General features: G+C 38.5%; 1 protein-coding gene across 3 annotated transcripts in view; it reads left to right on the top strand.

Annotated features, from left to right (window-relative positions):
• The window catches only part of LOC105061519 (protein EXECUTER 1, chloroplastic), a 59,881-nt gene extending 38,685 nt beyond the window's left edge, over positions 1-21,196 (top strand). Inside the window, exons 7-12 of one of the 3 annotated variants that reach the window (XM_010945593.4) lie at positions 6,873-6,996; positions 7,153-7,322; positions 17,422-17,496; positions 17,574-17,666; positions 17,772-17,915; positions 20,868-21,196. In XM_010945593.4, coding sequence (XP_010943895.1) covers positions 6,873-6,996; positions 7,153-7,322; positions 17,422-17,496; positions 17,574-17,666; positions 17,772-17,864 — 555 coding nt within the window. In that variant the 3' untranslated portion in view covers positions 17,865-17,915; positions 20,868-21,196. Of the gene's footprint in view, positions 1-6,872; positions 6,997-7,152; positions 7,323-10,561; positions 10,664-17,421; positions 17,497-17,573; positions 17,667-17,771; positions 17,916-20,867 lie in introns of those variants that run through there. The other 2 variants (XM_010945594.4, XM_073256613.1) reach the window with 2 other exon arrangements.
• The last annotated feature ends 1,746 nt before the right edge of the window (positions 21,197-22,942 follow it).

Genomic DNA, 22,942 nt, shown 5'->3' with positions numbered 1-22,942 from the left:
AGGCCATTTTGAGGCAATCAGAAGCCGGAAGTAACTTCCCACCTGCCTGAAGTGACTTGGGGTGCCTGCTAAGGGCAACAAAACATGTTCTAACATGTGAAAGTTAGGACACAGTGGAAGAAAGATGATTTTAAACTTTAATAGACAACTACTCTTTTATTTTGAACTTACCTCCATGTTTGCTAGGAAAAGCCATGGAAAAAAAAAAAATCAAGGGTGAAGATAAGAAAGGGGAATCTAACTTATCGCAGCATCAGAAAGGGTTTTGTTGAAGTACATGGCTGAGATATAATGAAGATTTTTATCATGAATGAAAGGAAGCCTCACAGGAAGGGCATTAATTCTTTGAGAGGAATGTTATTTCTTCGGCATATAGGTAAATGAAGGGGGGACCTGTCGGCAGACTATCTTAAATCTGAAGGGACTCTTCTACAAGGCAGAGTAGAAGATGACATGCTAATAACTTGACCAGCATGTTGTCATGTAGGTAAATGAAGGGGGGACCTGTAGGCAGACTATCTTAAATCTGAAGGGACACTTCTACGAGGCAGAGTAGAAGATGGCATGCTAATAACTTGATGAGGATGTTGTCTTTAGAGTCTTATCTCATTTTCTAATTAATGTTAAGGATTTTAGATAGAATTTGCTTGCTTATCTGTCTATGCTGGTTATGCCATAACATATTTGAAAGTTTGACACTAAATCAACATGGAACAGCCAGAAAGCTTTATTTGATCCATATGGTTAGATTTACAAACCAAGATGTAGTCCATTGGTTTGACAATGTTCTACGACTGGTTCTCTGCCAACTTGAAGCTATGAGCAAGGAAGGGGCCTGCCATGAAATCTGGAAGGTTAGGACTTATCTTACTGGATCACCTGAGAGGAACCCTCTCTTAATCATGAAAAGAGCCTAGATGAGCAGAGGAGAAGGCGAGATTTTGAGATAGAGAAAAATGCTATTTTGAAGGCTCACAATATAGTGAAAAGCCAACCTGGGATCATAACCCTCTAGAGATTAAAAATGCTAAATAAATTGGAAACTACCGGATGCACTTAGTCTGTGATTTCTTAATCAGGTATGAGATTTGGTATGGAAGAGCATTTGAACTTGGGTCAGTAGCAAAACATCTTGGTTTTGAACTAAAATTTTAAAATATATTATGTGAAAATTAGAAAATTCAAAATTTAGAAATTTATGCACACACTGAAGGGTGTACAGACTGTTTTGTTACTCTTATGGTAACTTTTTATTGGCAAAATGGCTACTGGGAGAAAATCTGTCACCAAGCATATACAAATACATGCAATTGAAAACAATATGCAAAGTTTAAAGGATCCAAGTTTTCGAGATTTTGAGTTAAACAAAAAAAATTACTCATGAATTTCAGATGAACCTCTATCATAAATGATCAATTTTACTTAAAACGTTAATGTCCTTTTTGAGCTAGATCTGGACCAATCACAACTAAAGTGGTTTGCAAATTTCATTGATATCAGGCCCTTTTGTCCTTTTTGTTGCATGTAGGTTGATATGGATGCGTTTCGTTCCTCATGTGGGTTAAAATGAAGTCTTTCATCTTTTATTTTGAGCAGGAAAAGATAGCTTTCTTGTCCTTTAGATTGAAAAGAATTGTATTTGTTGCATACAAAAGCTACTTCATTATTTAAGCATGCTAATGTGGTTTGTTGTACCGGTATTGTCACCTGTATCAATTGGTGGGTGATATGGTATGGTATTGGTTCTGTATCATGCCAACACTCAATATGCCATGGCAAATTGGTCAGCTAATCGGTGCACCATTTCGTTTTTTTTTGTTTTTCCATTTTTTTTGCTTTCTCTTTTTTTTTTTTTTGATTTGCACTCAAAAATTTAATTGGTTTGTTGTCCAATTTGTTGTTTTAACCTTGTTTTAATGTCTTTTTATCATGAAATGGAATTAGAACCTATCCAACTAATGTATTTATAAGAAAAAATATATACAATATGACAAATTGATTTTAATGCATTTAAAGTACAAAATACATATCGATGTTAAAAATCTTATGGATTGTCGATGTGACTTAGTGACGTAGGGATCATAATAGTACTTTTGGAGGAGCGTCACACCAACTCTCCAATCGGTTTATATAGCTACTTTTGGAGGCTTTCATGATCTTTTTGGGGTTCACCGGATAGCTACGCTGTGAGGACTCATCCAACTCCGAGACCACCTTGGGGCAGGCCTTCCAAAGATGCTGACAAAAAAATCTGACTTGAACGATGTTTGAGGCTGTGAAGGATAGTAACCACTCGAGGACGACAACTTAGATGATCCATATGCATATGGGCCATAGGCTACCGGTATAAAATAGGATCCGATGTGTGACTCGAAACCATATCTATATGGGGACCTCACTCCATGTGTAATATCATCTGCCATAGTAGCATTACCTCTCGAATGACCATGAGGAGCTGGTCTCCTATATGCAATGGTGTCTTCGTGGGCTCTGCTAGGTCATACACCGTGGTCCCTATCCTATATGGCATGAGTAAATTGAGACTCATTGCTGAATCGAAGACCACCCTGAGATTGAGGCATAAACTATGATGCCTTGTGCTCCGTGACCTTCGTGGCCACCAAATGCATCAGTGGATAAACTGTCATTGCTGGTATTGCATGATAATATAGACAATTGGTCATTAGATGGTTTGCTAGCCTCCCAAATCACATAATGGATTCATCCTCGAGTCTCTCCAAAGAATATGCACCTACCTCTCCTTTGCCTTTTTTGTTGGCCTCAGTAGCTACCTTCTCGTCTTGATTCAGCTGGGAGGATTGACTAAGGCACTGGGCCCTCCATCTTGAGTAGACTCGGTATTGTTGTGGCCTCTCCTCAGCATCTTTCGATTGAACTGTTGGGAGGATGTGTTCATGCAACAATCGGCACCCATCTCGACCTTGGGGCTATTGGCTGGAAGTGATCGTGGAATATGTTCTGTCCAATGCTTTGCATCCACCCTAGCTTCTCTGACCGCCAAACTAGTTGGTCGAGAAGATGATTCTGGCTCATCCAACTTTGGCTCTTGCTGCTAGTCCTCAAGCCACTTAATCATTGGATCCTTTTCATCATGCACGAAGTCATTATGAAGTGGATCGTTGTGCTTTTAGCTTGACTTTTTCTTCAATGCATTTCAGTCACACATGCAGATTGTCGTGGACAAATACAAGAGCATTCACCCACTTTCATGTGAGATGGTTTCTTTGTTTGCTATGCATAAGGGCGAAGGTAGACTAGTTATACAGTTGTACTCCTGGCCACCAAGGAAGACCATCTATGAGGGGATGCGGATTGCCAATCGTCTTAGATTTTCGGATGGTAGGCTGAAGCAGATTCACTATTCAACTACAAAAGCAATCAAGAAATCTATATTTTAGATGCTACTAAATACTAATTGTGTAACATCCAAGTAATAGTTGTAGCCCATATACTAAAATAACCTGGACTCATTTTCTATTTGCTTGCTAGAGTTTTCGGGCCACTGAGGCCGGCTGAGCCTTCCCTGGACATTTTTGTTCTGTGGAAAAGATACATCATATATGTTATATAATGTCACTGTTTACAGGAGTTCACAAAGTTGACAAAGTTAACTTTTCCAAACATAGGGCAATAGCCTCCTAATCATACACCAACTTATAAATAACATAGCACAGGACAACCAGAAGTTCCTCATCCATGCCTATCCCAAGAATGATGTATTGACACCTTAGGTTCAGATAATAGGCTGTTAGTAGAGTTTGCAATTGGTTTAGTACAATCTTTATCCTCAAAACATTCAATAATATATGATGAACATGTATAAGAGTGAAGTTACGTGCTAAATGTAACTCCCCACCCATCTGATAATCCCACTAATAGTCGACGATATCAGTATACTCCTGTGCATGCTTGAGATTTGTCTCATTGATTTGGGCCTCGATAGCCATCATCATGTGGTAGAGAAAGCTCATTAGGGGGTCTTCTCGCTATCCACTACCCTCATCACTCTATATAATAGCATGATAGCCTTCCTTTGGGTGTATTCACGATCATGTTAGCCCACTACCAAAATTGCTGACTCGTCACTAAGTGCTCTGCCTAACTCCTCTTAGTGTCGATTTAGGCATACTTGCTCACTTGCCATTCGGCTTTGATGAACATCTAACACAGACATGTTTTCTTCTCAATAAGGCTATTGAGAGTAATGTAATTCATTGCAAATCGTGTGATTGTTGGCGTCAAGATGTCACCCCTTATGTACTTCTTCATCAAAGCAAATACCTCACGTGGTTGTAGATGAACCATGCGGTGCACTAGGCTGACTCCATGACCTACTTCACTTTGCGAATCTTCCTGATATCGATCAACATGAGATCAATGCAATGTGTAGCACATGGAGTACAGAATCTACATGGTGTTTATCCGTCAAGATCTCTCTGGCAGCCTTGTATTGTGGACCATTATTGGTGATCACCTGTATGACCTTTTGTTCTTCTATTTGATCAATCACTGCCTCCATCAATATGAGGATGTACACATTATGCACCTAAATAGAAGCATCAATTGATTTATGGAAGAAAGTCTTTATGTCATAGTGTGTTAGAAAGTTCATGATGCTCCACTTGCTAGGATCTGTTCAACCATCACATATCATAGTCAATCCATGTGTACCGCTTACTCTGGTAAAAGGCTATCCATTCATGCAACTTCTCTTTATTGTTGTCCAGTAGATTACTATAGATATCGTTAGGCCCTAGCAGATGTACATCTAGTCTGATGCTTTGGATGAAGGTGATGGCAAATTGATAGTATGTGTTGTTTGTTGTATTAGATAGGATATGACTAAAGTAGAACCATGATGCAATGGCTCTCCACATGTCCTTGTCCTCGAGTAGTGTAGTGTCTATTCTTTGTTGCTTCGAATCTCCGCTCAAAAGGCATGTGGATCAAGATCATGAATAGTGGCCTCTATTGGAGTCTCCCTGGAGGCCTTCCCTTTTTTGTTGCTAAAGGTCTCATCAAACATCGATGCCAACTGGTTGCCACCTCTATGGACCACCTCCCTAATTGAGAGGGTGCTCTTGAACTCCAGATCTACCTTGGCGACTCCGAAATTAGAGCTTGACTCATACTGAGAAGGCATGGCCTAAAGATTGAGTCTTGGGCCTAGCGGTCTCATCCTACTACTATTGGTCATTCAAGCTCGCCTGCATGGCAGTTTGAATTTGCTCATCATAGGGCCCTGAATCGGTGCTCTCCAGATCCCTAGAGTAACATGGTGGTGGATGTGTTGCTTGATTTTCTACCTTTATCCTATTCTCAGTAGTCTTTTATTTTGTTGCCTTAAAGTTGACAAAGTGCTTCTTCATAAACTGCTAAGCTTCTTGTGGGTATTTTCAGCATATGGACATATTGGGATAACCATTGGCTAGATGCTACTTTAACTTGGTTACCTTTCCTTCCTTGAGCTCTATGTCGCACCATTCACACCTCCAATGGTGTCGGCTTGAGTGTGTAACTTTGTGATCCCAACCAATGTCATGCTCTGGATCTTATATGGATTAATTCTTACAAGTTTATAGGGCACATTCCACATTAGTCTAAAAAAATAATTATACATTATCTAGATGTAATATAATTTTTCTATATTTTCTACACTTAAATAAATTTTAATTAATAAATTAATGTTAAATTAAAAAATATCTAGAAAATTTATTTTAATTCATAATAACATAGAACTTTAATAAGGATGCTACATATATTTTTATCTCAGGTATATTTAATTATTTTTTAAAATAATATTTTGTATTGTAATGCAAAAAAATTAGTTTTCTACTTTAGAAAATACTTCTGAATTATCTATACATGATATTAAATTTTCATTTTTTTGTTATTTTGATTTTTTTTAAAATTATTTAAGAATAATTTTTAAATATAAAATATTCAGAAAACTAATTTGATCTCGGATTCTTGTAGCACCCTATCATAGATGTTAAATTTATTTTTCTCAACCCATGGCTATACACAAAATACCACTTAATTTTAAAATTTATTTGAGTGTGGGTTTTTTATGATGCGTGTGATCATGCCCAAACTTAAATACATTGACATCAAATTTTGATAGAGCAGCATGCATACCCGTAATCATGATACTGATTTTATATTTTTTTTGAAAATTATTTATTTTTTAATTGTTACTCCAAAAATACTTTTTAATTTAAAAAATGATAGAGTAAATGAATATTTATGATTTTGGTAGGATCATGTAGATCATCCATAGATCTACACCACGTGAAATCATGCTAACATTGAAAAATTTAGCATGACCTATTTTTCCATTTTATTGCCAATTTTCAGCCTCTAAACCAAAGAAAAAGCTTGAAAAGAGGGGGGGGGGTGGTATTTTGTCTAATTTGAGCTTCAATCCAGGGTGAAATCGGTAAAATCCAGTGTTTTTGGGGATTTCCTTGGATTTGTTTTAAAAAAATGAGAGAAAGAGGGGCTGAGAAGGTATGGAGGCCTTCTCAGTTGCCTACATCTTAATTATTGAAGCCTGAACAGACCCGTACTAGTGCAAACCGGATGGTTCTCAGCGGTACTGCTCTGAATTGTCTAGGTTAGGGTGGTTTGGAGCGGTTTGCTAGATTTTTTGAACTAAATGGTAGAACCATTCCGGTTCGCTTTCGGTATGGTTTGGTACATCCCGAACTGGATAGTTTGGAGCAGTATGGTAAACCTTAGTTAAACCATGCGCAAGATTTATTCTAGCTAGCCGAATGTTTTTAGTAAAACTAGACACCTGTACTCACAGATATAAATACTGCTTTTTTTCCTCTGAATTCATCATGCAGGTGCTTAGAGACATCGGAGAATTAATCAGTTTTGCAGCTAATCGTGCTCAGAATCATCAACCTTTGTTAAGCCCAACACTCTTCAACCGTATTGAGATACCAGCAACTTCAGATCCCCTTACTGGTATATCACTGTAAAATCAGCATTGATTGGTTTAAACTTCTAACAATATGATGATTATATTACCAAGTTCTTGTACTTGTCTTCTTCTGTTTCATCCAGACCTCTGGGTTTCATTGGTAAATCATAATCAGTTTTTATTGTTAATTCTCATTTTAGGCCTTTATGTTGGCGCTCATGGAATGTATACCTCTGAAATCCTCTATTTGAAACGTAAGTTTGGTCAATGGCAAGAGGATGCTGCGATTCAGAAGCAAGGGAATTTGGAATTTTATGAATATGTTGAAGCTATCAAATTAACTGGGGATCATTCCGTACCAGCTGGTCAGGTATCTCTCTTCCTTGTTTCTACAACAATATTTAACATTGGATTTTACAGAGCATATTATTACATATGGGTTCTGTATTCTGAGGCTATGTAGGCTTTTATATATTTTCAGAAGGTACTGGAAGGTTGATATTTTCAGAAATGAATTCATTTCGTATATTTCATAAATTAATTGAGTTCTTAGAGGTCTAGCATTCATACTGATAGCAATCTTTTCTGGATGAAAGCAAGATGTTACAACGGGTATGTTTACTGATGGAGATCCAAGTTTGTGCAATAATGTGTGACCAATCTGTGGCTTGGGGTTTCAGTTAGATGTCATTTTAGTTATGAATCTTCTGTATTTTATGTTTAGTTTTTAGTTACTTTCAGTTTTAGTGGGCCTATTTGTAATGAAGGACTCTTAGACTTTATTGGGTAGCTTATGGGGTCAATTTACTGTGTATTACTGTTCATGGCACTGCAAATAGAAACTGTGCCTTATCAAGGGCAGTTTCGGGATTTTAAAGTATAGTGGAATCAGGATTTTTGTTTGTTATATAAAGGCCCTTAAATGACTTATGAACATATGAGAAATTCTTTGTGCACCGCCCGTGGTGTAGAAAATCTGACGTGGAGCGCACCGCTTTGCCCTATTGGACCACATAGTCACCGCTTTCCAATGTGCATTTAATGTCCGCAGTTCTATTTTTTCGTTTGAAATTTTAAATGATGAAAATGCCCTTCTTAAAAGTTATATTATCCTTTTTTTAAAATTATGACACCCCATCCCTTCTGAAAAAAATTATGACATCTGTTCACAGAATTATGACACCTCTTCATAAAAATTATGACACCCCTCCTTCACAGAATTATGATACCCTTCACAAAAATTATGACACTTTTTCACAAAAATTATGACACCCCTTAATAAAAATTATGACACCCCTACTTCACAGAGGTGTCATAATTTTTGTGAAGGAGTGTCATAATTCTTAAGAAGGGGTGTCATAATTTTTTTCAAAGGACGGATGTCATAATTTTTTCCACAGGGAAGAGGTGTCATAATTTTTATGGAGTGTCATAACCAAAGGGCAGGGGTATTTTCATCATACAAAATTTTTAAACGAAAAAGGCGATCTGCAGGCATTAAATGCATATTGGAAAGTGGTGACTATGTGGACCAATTGGATAAGATGGTGCGCTCCACATCGAATTTTCTACACCGCCCGCGGTGCACAGAATTTTTCATGAACATATTATGTTTTGTGTAGTGAACTTTATGCACAAATTAGTAGCTACTGAATTTGCTATCCTGTGAGGAATGGATCTGGTATGGGTAGAGCCCCTAGGTGTGGTTCCTAGGTCTTGGAGTGAGTCTAGTATCATCTTTCATCCCTTTGTTTGTTCTTCATGATAGTCTGTGTTTTCCTTTAGTTATTTTTTTTTCTTTAGATTTATTTCTGTTTACCCTTTCTCTCTATCGATCCCAAATAGCTGTTCTTGATACTCAGAGAACCAGCAATCCAGTCATAAATTTACTGCATCGAATAGTTGTCTAGGAGCCCGTTTGAAACTGATTATTGCTTTATTTAGATTTCAGTTCATCACGTAAACTCTAATCCCATATCCTTGGGTTAGATTCTCTTTCCTTCACGCAACTTACCATGCTAGTTCATAGATATGAAACCAGATCTGATTTCTGGTGGACAGCAATGTATTAAATCTGTCTCTAAGTGCATCCAGACCCTTTGCATTCCCCAATTAAGTCCCAAGTTCGTATTAGTTGGATTCATCATAGCATTTACTATCAATTTTGCACCGAAATTCGAACTTCCATTATTCAGTCTAGATCAAAACGCTGGAGTCTGGACTGAACTTAATTTTCTAGCCTTTCTGGTTTAGCCTTTTTCCAAACCCTAATAGATCTCTTCTCCCTTGACAGTCCTACATCAGTTTGGTTTCTAAGCCTAGGTTACCCACCATGTACAATCATCGAGGATTGTGCTGGTATCAAAGTGATAGTTGTCTTTTGACACTAGAACAACAAGTTGACTTGTTGATTAGCATACATGAGAACCTTGACACAATGATGGAACCTTTGCAAGCTTTTTAAAACCGTTGTTCAAGAATTTTTGAGCAGTTAAATTGCAAAAATTCCAAGTTAGGATATTTGCATGTGTACAGAAAATGCATACTACAGCAATGTTCACAACCTTAAGACATGAAAAGCATAGCGTCACATCACCAACAGCCTGAGGACTCCATCAAGTGCATGAAGAAGACATAAAGGAGAAAACAATAATTTCAGTGTCTAATAAATTTTCAGTTTGAAAGGCAGGTTGAGGAAGACAAGGAGAGCATTGCAGTTAAAGAAGTGAAGAGCAAAAGGAGGAAATGAACCTATAACTGAAAGAAAATTGCATTGAATTTGCTGCAATCGAGACATAGATAGAAATCGTCAAGATTCTGAAATTGCATTGGAAGATCAAACAGCGTTGATGGAGGGCATTGGCAGCAGCTATAGAAGACCTATAAAAGGAGTCCTAAGACTGGTTCTAATGCTTAATCTTTGATTTGGAATATGTTGGATGATGTGGGGCCCTCTTGGGATCATGCTTAGGGTCAGTTAGTCATTATAGAATCTTAATTTGTGTTGCTTAGCAGTACTCTAATGCTGGTTTGGTTTTATTAATGTTTTTTAAGTTTTTAGAGTCAGGGATATTGTTGTAATTGATGTACAAATCATGAAATCATTTCCACCGAATCCATTGAATGATGTAGTTGTGATATGAATAGTTTTGCATCTATAATGTCGAAGTGTCATATGCCATGCCTATTTGGCCAAGGTTTAGAATGGTAATTTTGTCATAAAGCATCTTGTAAATAGAGAACATTAAAGGATTTGTCCTTATAGATCTGCGAATGTCGTACAGGCATGCAACATAATTTTATGCTACTACATGTGTGCCTGTGCATGTCAAGAAGAGTGCCACATGAGAGGGGACTGTAGTGTTTCATAACAATACATTTTACATTTTTCACACGTGGTTTCAGAAACTGCCTAAACAGGATGGTATGACTTCTACCATACCACTCTAGCAACAAATTCATGTTGTTACGGGTGCTGAAACATTGAAATAGCTATACCAATATGTACTGGCCATAAAGGTCTCTGCTAGTCCATACTGGTGGTACGGTATTGTACCAGCCATGTTGGCTGCTATTGATCATTTTTCAAATTTTTTGAAAAACTGTCAGGTTTGGTATGTATTGTTGATGCCAGTGCCATACTGATAATGTACAGTCCTGATGGAAAAATAGCACAGGATTAGGTACCAGTATTCAAAACATTGGTTTCATGTAAGTCTTCTTTGATGACTCAGTTTACACAGTCTACTAAATATTTTTAGATGTACACATGTTTATATGCAAATATGTGACTAGGCACCTATATCTGTATTGTTTACTAAATATTCATTTATATGTGTATGATGCAAGTGCAAGACATTTAGCAGTGCCCTATGTCCAAATTTTGAGTCTATCATGCTACATTCTTCGAGACTCTTGGATACTTGATTGCTTGATTTAATATTAAGGTATTTTTGGGTTGATGTTTGAAGCTATTATATTGCATTGGTCTTGGAGTTGTGTAGACATTATAAGGGCTTGATCTAATTGATCATCATAGATGTGTATTGAAGTAGACAATGTGCCAAAGTTTTTTGAAGTTGCCATGTCAGCTTTGAGGCCCTTGGACGCATGGCACCCTGATTTAATTTCTAACTGTGCTATTGTTGGGTTGATGTTTGATGCTATTACCTTGTGTTGGTATTGGAGTTGTGCAAACATTATTTAAGATTCTGACTTTAGTCATTGATCATCATAAACGTGTATTGGATTGATTTGTCTCATTCAATATGAGTTTCTATGGAAATTGTATATTTTATGGTTTAGGGATCTTTTTTGTGTCTTTTGTTATGGAAAGGTGTTAGCTTGAATAACAGGTTAGCAATATAAATGAGTATATAGAATGATAGAGTTTCTGCTTGCATGGATGTGTTTGCAGTTACAAGGATTTAAACGCAAGCTGTGGTTGTTTGTGCCATATGGCATGCCATGTACCATGCCAGGATTGGATTAGTGTGTGGCATGGTTAGACGGCCAGCCTCCTGCAAACTTGGAAAGGGGAAAAGTGGGGGGCTGGGTTGGTTGTGAGGATGGATCCCATATGTGAAAACGAGCATGCATGGCATAGTTCTCATATGCAACCAAAGTTTCAAATCCCATGGGATGAGGTCATCTTGGTTTTTCTATGGAATGGGATACACCACCATCTTGCCCCATCAAGATGCTTGGGATGGGGGATGTCCCAGTGCATACCGATTGGGATGCTGGGAAAATGGTAGGACGGTCCCATCGCATCACTTGGGATGGTATCCATCTTGGCAACCCATGGGACGTCCCACCAAGGTTGAAACCATGCATGAAATATTCAAAACCTTTTGTGGCCATATGTTTAGGTGTGCTTGCATGCATGCATATCTGCCTTCCCTCACTCTTTTAATAGTAAAGGCACTTGGGCTGGTACCAGTGATATAAAATCAATATCACATAAGAAGCGGCTTATTTGATGTCAAACGAAGTGGAAAAGGAGTCGATTTTCAATCCAAGAACCCATCATCATAAATCCACTAATCAAAAGTTCATCACAATGGGTTCGACGATCTAGGCACCATCCATCATGTATCCTCTAATCAAAAACAAAATTAATTTGGTACATTAGTTGAACTGATCATTTAATTAGTCATCTCGTCATTTGAATTAATTGATCATCATGGATATGAAGCAAACATTAATTTTAGACACTATCAAAGGTCTATTTATAATCAAAAGGTCCCATTGTCATGTAGAGAGTGAAGATTTCTACGGGAAATAAAAAGGGTTTTAGATGGCAATATATCAAATATAAGAATTTATGAAGAAAAGTGAGCAGCACTTATGCCGATAAGAGTCCTAAATGTAAGTCTAAGTTATTTCTTAAAACTGCCTACTCTTGGGTTAAGTTATTTCTTTGGTTGGTTTTGGTGGTCCTATTTGGAGTGCAACCATGGTTGATCGTTAGAATCTATGATTGTGTATTCAAGTGCTTTCTACTACATGGATTTCTTTAATGGGGAATGGAATTAAGCAATTTTTAGTGTCTTTTGCAAAAGGTCTTCAGTTGAGTAAAGGGTTAGAAATAGAATTAAGTTGACCAAAGGAGAGGCATTTAGCTAAATAATAAGATCATTAGTTGTAATTATTCTGTCAAGATTATGATTGTAAGGTGCTGCATGCTTTCTTAATCCTGTGACTCATTATATACTAAACTTTAAAAATGAGTTTAGTTTTAAAGAGGAATTGAGCCTAAATTCCTTTAAATTGCCATTCTATCTTCTCTTATGTTCATTCTCCAACCCATTTTTTGAAATGTTCTGGCATTGCCATGTCCAGCTTCATGCATCAAACCAACATCTCCCCTTTCTTTTTTAACCCTGCTACCAATGGTATCATCGATGGTGACACCAATACCAGCTGGTTCCCAAAGTAGGCATGCACCACCATCTTGTCCTTACACTTGTCCAAACATGCCATGTTCTCATTGCCGGTGATAGGTTACCTTCCCATCTCAATGGTGCCGTTGATGGGCCCTGGTGGCTTCCCTTCCAAACCAATTTTCATGTGATTCAAGTACACTCCCTCCAGTGCTATGAAGGTGTTGAAGATGAAACCCTCACTCCAAACATGACATCTTTCTCAACCATCCATTAAAAATACTTTGATCTTTCTCCATGTTTTCACATTTCATGTACAAATCTATAAGCCACATAGCAACGAAAAAATCTTTAATTTTTCATAAGCATATCTTGTTTTTTCATGTACTCATGTATTTGCATCCCAGCCTTTGAGACCCTTAATTCAGAATAGGGCGTCTAGACCTTGATGAGAATGAAACAATCTAGCATCAAATTCATCTCCCGAAACCTTTGAAACTTATTGTATTCCAATCTTCCTTGACCTATATACCCGGTAGTGATAGTAGTGAAAGACATGACGTTTACCACATCAATTCATCAACCAAGCTATGAGCAGCGACAATTGCATATGATAGATTACAATAATTCTAACTAGTGTTTAGAGAGCTAGGTGGGTGCACTGGATTGACTTGCTTGACCCATCATCGTAGAGCAATTACATGTCGGGTCATACAAAAATGTGAAATATTTACAAACACGTTGGAATTGATGACCTGAGTTGTTTGATTGATCGAATTGCTGGGTGAGACTGGAAAATAATCATGCGTATCACGTTGAATGTGATGAAGGAAAAGGAGAAAAAAGCCCTAGCTTAATATCCCCTATCTACAGGTTTCATCTACTCAAAATCTTGATGGCTAAAGCGGCCTCGGTTGAGGGGCAATTGAGGTTGGAGCTTGGAGCTTGTGATTGGAGTGGACTGATGGATGATGACAGGAGCTCTATGTCAGGAGAGGGAGACATGAGTGATGATGAAGGGAAGGATGGATGTGGTGGTTTGACATTTGAGAAGGCAAAGGAAAGAGAGATAATGATGGTGGCCTTGATGTCTAAGATGGATGGAGGATGGCATGGATCTTGGCCAGTAGGTGGCCATGGAGTGAAGACCTGCCCATGAGGAAGGTGGATTAGAGTCAAAGGTTAGAGGTGAGGAAGGTTTTTCTGAGTTTTTAAAGAGATGGACAAGGTTTCATCCATACCCTATTATCTCAACTATAGTTTCTTCGGGGATGTTGGGGGATACTGAGCCATGATGGCGGTGGATCGAGATGGTTCCTGCAGTGAAAATGAGAAACCAGCGAAGGAGGGGGAGAGGGATAAGGAAAGAGGAAAAGAGAGAGAAAGAGAGAGGGAAGGAGAGGGAGAGGGAGATAGGGTCTTTGGAGGCTATTGAGGCTGTCGGAGGGCCAGGGGAGGGGCTCTACCCTCCTGATCCTTCCCCCCCCCTCTTTCTCTTTTTCTCTCTCCCATTCGCCCCTCGCCTTCTCTACTGTGTTGGTTTAGGCCCGGTATGAAAAGGCACGGGCTGAACTGTGCCATTGACCACCCGTTTCGGGTTTCTGTACCCGCATAGCGAACCTTAGTTTCTTCATTCCCTGATCGGGGTTGACATATAGTCAAATTGTGACTTAGGATTCAGTTGCCAAAATGGTGTGGTCCAACTCGATGGTTTAGTGCGCTAATCTTAACAAATGCCTCTGACTCGATCTTTGGTTTCAAAACACTGGTGTGGATCTTTATGTCAATATCAAGATTCAGGAGTTGAGCATAGTCCTTTGAGAACAAAGGGAAAGGTAAAGTTGTTAAGTGAGAGAACCTTTTGCTATATGTTGGTCTAGAATCAACCATGGGGTTGGTGACCATAAGAAATCGATGGTGACAACTTGGTTCGTCTATCCAAGGAAGTTGGGGAGTATCGCCATATGATGGTGGGGTTCTTTCCATGGGATGAGGGGCTTCTAGAGACTAGAGAGGTGGTGGATTAAGGTGTAGAAGAAGGAAGGCTAAAGGACCAAGGAGTTCTTGAGATCGGGGGGGTTGGGCATGAGGGAGGGAGGGGTATTTGAGGTGGAGGACAAAATGCTACATAATGGGGAAGTGGTAGAGAAAGGGATAGGCAAGGAGTAGTTCTTATGGGTGATGGTGATGATAATGTTGAAACTGTTGTGGGCATATTGGTGGGTGAGGTTGAGAAGGTGAAGCATGTGGCTTTGGAAGTGGTGGTGAAGCAACATAAGTGGAGGCCATGGGACTTGATGTTGGAAGTTAAAATAAAGGAATCTAAAGTATAAAAGGCTTTATAGAGGGTGCTTTAGTCATGTTCTGCAAATTGCAACCCTTCAACAATGATGCTGGGGAATTGTGGTAATAGGCTATGATGGTAGGGGCATTGTTGTAACATTGGGTGAGATAAGGGGTATATATGAATATAGCAACTTTTAGGGGGTCAATGTGCAATGGACACCATGTTTTGAAGGTTATATAAGTAAAGACTGCACATGAGAATTGAATAGATTCTTTTCTAGCTGAAAATATTGCTTGAACTATATCTGTGAGCAAAAGCTTCTATCTCAGAGAAGCTTGGGTAATCTAAATCAATGTTTTAAATTTGTGGGATGGGTCTGTCCCCTTTTTTTTGTGGCACGGATGCACTGCCATCCCCTTTCGTCCTAATACTTGGGATATGAGATGTCCCAAGACATGCTAATCGGGATGCTGGGATGATGGCGGGACGGTCTTATCCTGATATATGGAATGTTATCCTATGTTGGTGTCCTGTGGGACATCTTGCCGGAACTTGAATCCTTGATCTAAATCTTGAACTGGAACCCCTAAATTTGGGATCAAATTTGAGACTGCAGCCTTAATAAGGAGTCTGTCTCAGTAGGAGTCTTGTGGAAGAAAGGGGTTGTATAGGCAATAAGATAGATACCCTCTACGCAAATATGCTGGTGTTTGCATCAATAGCAAGGCAAGTTTTCATGAAAAGTCATTCTCTTCCAATGGAGGGTTTATGGTTACTACAAAAACCAATTGGAACAGGATGTCGTAGGACCAAAATGACACAAAATGATGACTTTGTTGAGTACAGATCGCCTTTCCAAAGTCAATATCTTAATATCTGAACATAGCATTTGCACAAAACTTCTACTATCCGTTGTTCTTATTTTCTCACTTTTTAAAACAATAAATCTTTGCTACCAAAAGATCTAAAGACTTTACAAACAATTAAAAGGGAAAAAAAGGAGGGTTTTGTTGTACATGTTGTAGAGTCTAGTTCATTTTTCCTCTTGGACTATTGAAAACGGATACAAAAATCAAAAGCAATACCAAGTGGGCCCTTCATTATCTGTTACTTTAAGTTATCTGTTGCATTGTGCGGCATGTAGTCTAGTTGATTAAAGAATTGGATCATAAAAGGATTTTTGTAAGTGCAAAAGTAATTATTTGGAGGATGTATGAAGGGAGATTGAATAAAGGTTTCTTAGTTGAACCAGAATTTTAGTGGGTACTGACTGTTTTTATGAATGAAAGAACAAGAAAATCAATTAACAGATTTGTAGAGGGAAGCATAGGAGAGGAACATGTCAAGATAGAGCATTATTTTTTTGTATACTCCCTGTTTTCATCTCTATTGTATCTTTAATTTCTAGTTGATCTTATAACTTGTCTCCTTGCAGTGGTACATCAACACCTCGCCCTTTGAAACCTCTGCCTTTGTTAACAAGGAATATGTTCTTTTGTATTATTATTTTACACCATATACTTTCCTCCTTTGGGCAAGGTTTTAAATCCTGTGGGATGGAGGTATCTCTGTTTCTCTTCTCTTCTTTCCTTTCTTTTTTTCTTTCCTTCTTTTTCTTTTTTTCTTCTATTTTTCTTTCTTTTTTTTTCCATTTTTTTTCTTTTTTTTATCTCTTCCTTTCTTTTTTTCCTTTTTTTGTTTCTTTCTTCTTTCCCTCCCTCCCTTTTCTTCTTCATTCCTTTCTTTCTTTGTTTCACTTTTCTTCTTTTTTCCTTTCACATTTTTTTTTTTCATTCTTTCTTTCTTTCTTTTTTTTCTTCTCTTCCCATGTGGATGGGTTTCAGGGTCTCAACGCCATCATGGTCTCATTTTCTCATAAAAACGGGATAGGACATTCGGGATACTGCCCATCCAGCTGGGATGTAAAACCTTGCCTTCAGTTGTTTGACCTTTGATTTTGAAATAAGAACTGTTTGTGTTCTAGCCTATTGATTTTTTCCATAACAAGTATCAATTTATACTATATTACTGTAGCATCCAGTTGTAAGAATTTATTGCATTCTGTTTAATATGTTCCGTCTCATCTTTTATGATAATAGCCCATCCTTTTATGTTAATCTTAATACATTTCAACTTATTTGAATAAAATTTCATACTAAAATGCTATGGGGGTAAATTCTTGGTTGTTAGATACGGATATCTCATTTTTACTTAAACTAGCACTTGTGATTCATATTGGCGTTTGGAATCGTACAGTTATCAAGTTGCATAAATATGATATTCATGGGTTTTTACAGGTTGCCTTTCGTGCTAAAATTGGAAAACGATATCAGCTGCCTCATAAGGGGATAATTCCTGAAGAATTTGGAGTGGTATTCTTTCTATTAACAATTTGCATTTTCATCCTGCATAGCACTGAAGTAGATCCTAAGTATCATCTCTAATCCAGGTTGCTAGATACAAGGGACAGGGGAGGCTGGCTGATCCTGGGTTCAGGAATCCTCAATGGGTTGATGGCGAGCTTGTAATTCTTGATGGAAAGGTACTTTTTGTTATATATAGATTTTGGTTTCATTTTTGGGCTTGCTTTAAAAAGAATTTTCCAAGCATCAAATTGCTTATGCCATCAATTATTGAACTTGTGCAGTATATTAGAGGGGGCCCTGTTATTGGATTTGTTTATTGGACATCAGGATATAATATCTTGTTATTCTTCAACCGGTTAAAGCTTCCAGATTAGATTGCTACAGCATGCAGAAGGTTTTCAGGGTATCTCATTTCAGATATGAAGGTAACCCATATTTTTCCTGTATTCCATTTAATACTTCAAGATTTTCATAGCATTTGGTGCAGATACAATCTCTAACATCAAGTGAGAAATATTCTATAGTTGATAAAAAGATCACTTGTATTAGAATGGTTTACTTTAAATATTGTCCAAGTTATAACACTAAATTTTGTTAATGGTTTCTTGTGGGAATCTTGAAAGCCAGGAAAATACCATATGATTGGAAAAATATTTTGATACTCATCCAAAATGATAAAGTTAATGTACCAAATTGCATGACATATGAGGGAATTGGACTTACGAGCGGTTTGGATTATCCAATTTAGATTTTTGCTAGGTCAAAAAGTTGCCCTCTTAATCAATTGACGGTCTTCAGTAAGGAATACAGGTATGCATATACAATACCTTGATATTTTTTAAGGACATGTAAGCTCAAGACATAGCAGCTGTCAAACGTAAAACCCATGTGACAAGACAAGTGTGTTCTCATAATTTCATCATTTGACTAAGGATTGCCACTAAGTATACTTGTAAATTGATTAAATGCTAGCAATAAGAAGGATGTGTAATGGTGTGTCTCATTTGCAGCTATTACATTGTTGTCAAGAAAAAAGGACATCGTTAAATGCTAGATTATAGCTACAGAGAATTGATCTAAAGGAGAATGTCTTAAAGGAACTAGAACAAATATATAATATATAATTTAGTCTCTGCAAGTTTGGAAATAGCCAAAATAGAGGCTTTGGTCAAAGTGCTGACAAAGAGATGCCACAATTAGTTGGCCTTTTGCATTGGACCATGGAATGCTGTACCATGCCGAACCGGTTGGTACACCCTGTATTGAGCCAGATTGGTGGGGAACCGGCATGGTTCGGTCGGTTCAAATGGTATACTGACGGAAGAGAAAGGGAAAGTGAGAAAGAGAGAGAGAGAGGAGAGGGATGGAGGTGGGAGCCACTGGAGGGCCGCGAAAGCATCTGCGGCTCGTCAGTTCGTCCGATAGGGCTTTGAAATGAGCGAGAAAGAGAGAGAGAAGGGGGGAGATCATACCGGCATGGTTCGGTCGGTTCAAATGGTATACTGACGGAAGAGAAAGGGAAAGTGAGAAAGAGAGAGAGAGAGGAGAGGGATGGAGGTGGGAGCCACTGGAGGGCTGCGAAAGCATCTGCGGCTCGTCAGTTCGTCCGATAGGGCTTTGAAATGAGCGAGAAAGAGAGAGAGAAGGGGGGAGATCATCGGAGATGGGAGCGGACACTGTCGCGGTCGTGGATGCGGACTTCGTCGAGGTCGGGGGAGGAGGGTGGCGGAAGTGGCGCAGGCGGCGTCACGATTGCGGATGCGGGCTTCGCCGAGGCCGGGGGAGGGGGTGGCGGAAGTGGCGTGGGCGGCATCGCAGTCACGGAACAGGGGCTGTCGTCTCTGTTCACGCCCCCCTTTTTTAAAAATGAAGATCAACAGTGAAGCCGGCAAATGGTTTGCCGGCTTCACTGTTTAAAAGATTTTTTAAAAAAATTAAAATCAATGAAGCCGGCAAATCATTTGCCGGCTTCACTTAAGTTTCGATTTTTTAAAAAAAATTGTGAAACAAAGATGTCGCCCCTGTTTCATCCCCGCGACGCTGCACGCGTGGACTGCACCGTCCGGCGGCCATGATGGCCAGCGGAGGCCATCCGGCTACCCCGCCCCCTCCTTCCCCTCCCTCCTTTTCTTTCTCCCTCCCTCTTTCTCTCTCTATATCTCTCTCTCTCTCTTTTTCTTCTTCCGGTTCGGGTTCGATGCCTTCGTCGGTTCGCTGCCGGTTCGGTATGGTACAAAATCATATCGAACTGTACCGTTGGTCGGCCGAAACGGCCGTCGGTACTGAGATGGCGAACCTTGAATTGGACATTATAAAATAATAGAGTTCAATGGAAGTATCTCTAAGAGAACTAGAGCTGGGTTGGTGGAGTGAAGATGCCCTTTTGGGGTGTCATGTGACCAACAGAATGGATTTTCTAACGAATAAGTTATGTGTTGATAGAGCTCGGCGTATCGCACAATAGAGGCCTGAATCCAATGAGATGAATTTGTCAAAGATGAGAATATTGAGATAAAGATATGGTGAATCAACAAAGACAAATTGAGGAATTTGTTTGTTGGATGAAATGTAGAGACTGACCGATTGAGGTCAATGGGAGATTGGAGAACTCCTAAAGAATGATTCGTGGGGGCCTGTTAAGGAGCGAACCAAATTTATATTGAAGGATCCGTAGGAAGAGGAAATAAAAGACTTCTATCATCAATGGAAGTTGTGAAATGGAGTTGGAACCATGGTTGGGGAAGGAATTGACGGTTGTAGTAAAGATTATACATGCTTGTACTTATCTTGTGCTTCTTCAAGTGGAATGAGCATCGTGGGCTGAATATCCAAATTTAGTAAGAATAAAAAGCTATCAATGAGATAGAGAAGCACAGAGACTGTAATAATGCCCAAATAGTAAGAAAAATAGCAGCACTGGGATTGTTATAATGCCTGAATGGTAAGAAAAAAAAATAAACTGTGAAGATTTCATAAAGTAGCCATGTGGTTGGGCTCCAAGCCTTTCATGTTCTGATATTGGTATGCACATGTATGTACAGACATGTATGCGCGCATGCAGCACACATGTGCACGCGAACAAGCGTGCATGTGCGTGCGCAGCATGCATCTTGCATGAGCTGTGCCTGCCTGCATGAATATGTGTGCTTGTGCATTATCTATTTGCCTTGCGGTAACCCATGATTTTTCTTATCACATTTTATTCAAATAGTATCTTGTGGATCGGTGATTAACTTGATACCTGATTGCTGATGGTTATTAAGTACCACCAATATTCTTCATGTTGAAGTAGAGTGCTCTGGACTAAAAACTCAGGTGGTTGTAGTTTTTGTTGATTACTATGGATTTTCACATGGTTTCATAATTTCATGAATCAGGCTACACAAGCCTGTCTGGAAATTGAAGGCTCGGATTCTGTTAGCTGCACGGCACATTGCTTACTGGACTGGACGTGCAGCATCAAGCACCACCAGCATCAGAAAAGAACTAAGAAATCTGTCACCCTGCTTCCCAAAATCAAGTCTTCCTTTCTGTCCTATACTACTTGGCAGGCCCTCACATAGTTCCATGTACATCATCAACCAGTGAACTAAATGAGGGTTGTATTTGTTCTTAACCTTGCAAATTTTGCTCTTACATATGATGGCTTTTACTTGTTACCATGTACTAAACCTACAAATTATATGTGAAGATGCAATTATCTCTATATGCAATTACTTTTTTCCTGAATGGATTTGTGACCATGTCAAGTGTCACCAAGAAACAATGTTTGCTATGACAAAATTAACATTCAGGTCAGTCTATTGCTTCTTATTTAGTGCTCCAAACCCAAATATTGTGAATTATCAAACACTGAAGCATCTTGATAAGCGTCCCTGCCTGCCCAACAACAAAATACTAGCTGTCCAGCTCCCAGTGATTGAACAACCCAACCCCATAGTTCTAACTTTTCAAAATCACTCCTATTATATGTAAAAGGACTGCCTAATGATCCTTTGAAGCCTCTCATACGTTAGTTTTGAATAGAACCCCTGACCATAAAATTGGAGTCAAACAAATTAACAAAGGAGTGGATGTTGACATCTAATACTCTGTTTTTGGGATCACAATGCCTTGTCAAACGTAAAAGTATGCGTTCGATTGTTACGAAGCTTCACCATGTTGAGTTGCCTTTTTGCTATTGCCACCTAGACAATCACTGGACCAAAAGGCTCCAACCCTTTCATCATTGAAGTATGATGCGTATGAATTCTACAGTGTTCTTCTCCAAGCTTCTTGTGTTCCCTCTTTCAAGTGACCTAAACTCAATACTCGCCCTTCTCTCCCTTGCTCATGGTGACCGGCCGCTATTTGTAGGATGATATGACAAATGTGATAGAGCAGTTCACTAGGCTAGTCAAGATAGCTACATGTGCTTTGCAGACAACTAAGATATATATTATTCATTTGAACATTATTTAATAAATTCATTTACTTAATTTATCTGAGTTTACTAAAATTAAGAAAAAGGAAAAAAAAAAAAAATCAGATTCCGTTAAAGAAAAAAAGATCAACTTTCCAGTGGTAGTTTGAAAATCTAATTTTTCAGTTTAGGTTAAACTAGCAACTGCTAAATACTCTGAAATCCTAATAACTTATTTCCTTTATTTTTTCTGAATGTAAGAGTAAAATTCTTGGTAAAATATGTTTTGTTTCTTGTCTAGAAAAAAATATTTCCATCTAATACGTCCCAAATCAGCACATAGTGAAACAACTAAAATCTTTGGATGTTACACACAAAAATGCACACATGCATGCTTATCTTACATACACGTATATTTCCTTCTTAGTTTATGTTGGACAATTACAATTATTGCTAAAGCTCATTGTCATTCTTAGATACAAGCAGCGATGTTATTTGTCAACTCTGTCAATAGTTTTCCTCGGACACATCTATGGTTTGCAATAATCTTCATGAGTTATGCAAGTTATCTCAAACAATGAAAATCCCCCTTTAATTCAACATCCATCTCAACCTAGTCTTCTTTCTTGAGTGAAGCTTTCTGATCCATGAACATACTTTTCTGTTGACTGGATTTGCTTCTTTTTGGCGTATGAGGGTTCGGTCGGTCGCTGTCCAATTGAAGACAACCTAGCCAAGTATATGTGTAAAACCAAAGCTTTTCATATCTTTACATCTTTGTTCTCTAGCTAGATCTGGATTAATAATTAGTTCTTAGACTGCACAGATTTCAATGTTGGAGATTGTACTTTGATCTAATTTATGGCTTACCATATAAAGCATTTGCCCATGATAAGAAATCTCATTTTTGGGTCTTATTACCATAGGCCATCCATAGCCTGTGTTTGCGAGCATGCAGGACATGTCTTGCTCTCTAACGGCCAAGAATTGGAGAAATTATACCCTACATTGTTTCTGTAGGGTATGCAATTAATCACAACCTCTTGTTTT

The sequence above is a fragment of the Elaeis guineensis genome, chromosome 4 (genome assembly GCF_000442705.2).
Source record: "Elaeis guineensis isolate ETL-2024a chromosome 4, EG11, whole genome shotgun sequence".
NCBI lineage: Eukaryota > Viridiplantae > Streptophyta > Magnoliopsida > Arecales > Arecaceae > Elaeis > Elaeis guineensis.
Note: the sequence above shows the minus strand (reverse complement) of the source record. Positions and strands in the feature narration are given on the sequence as shown.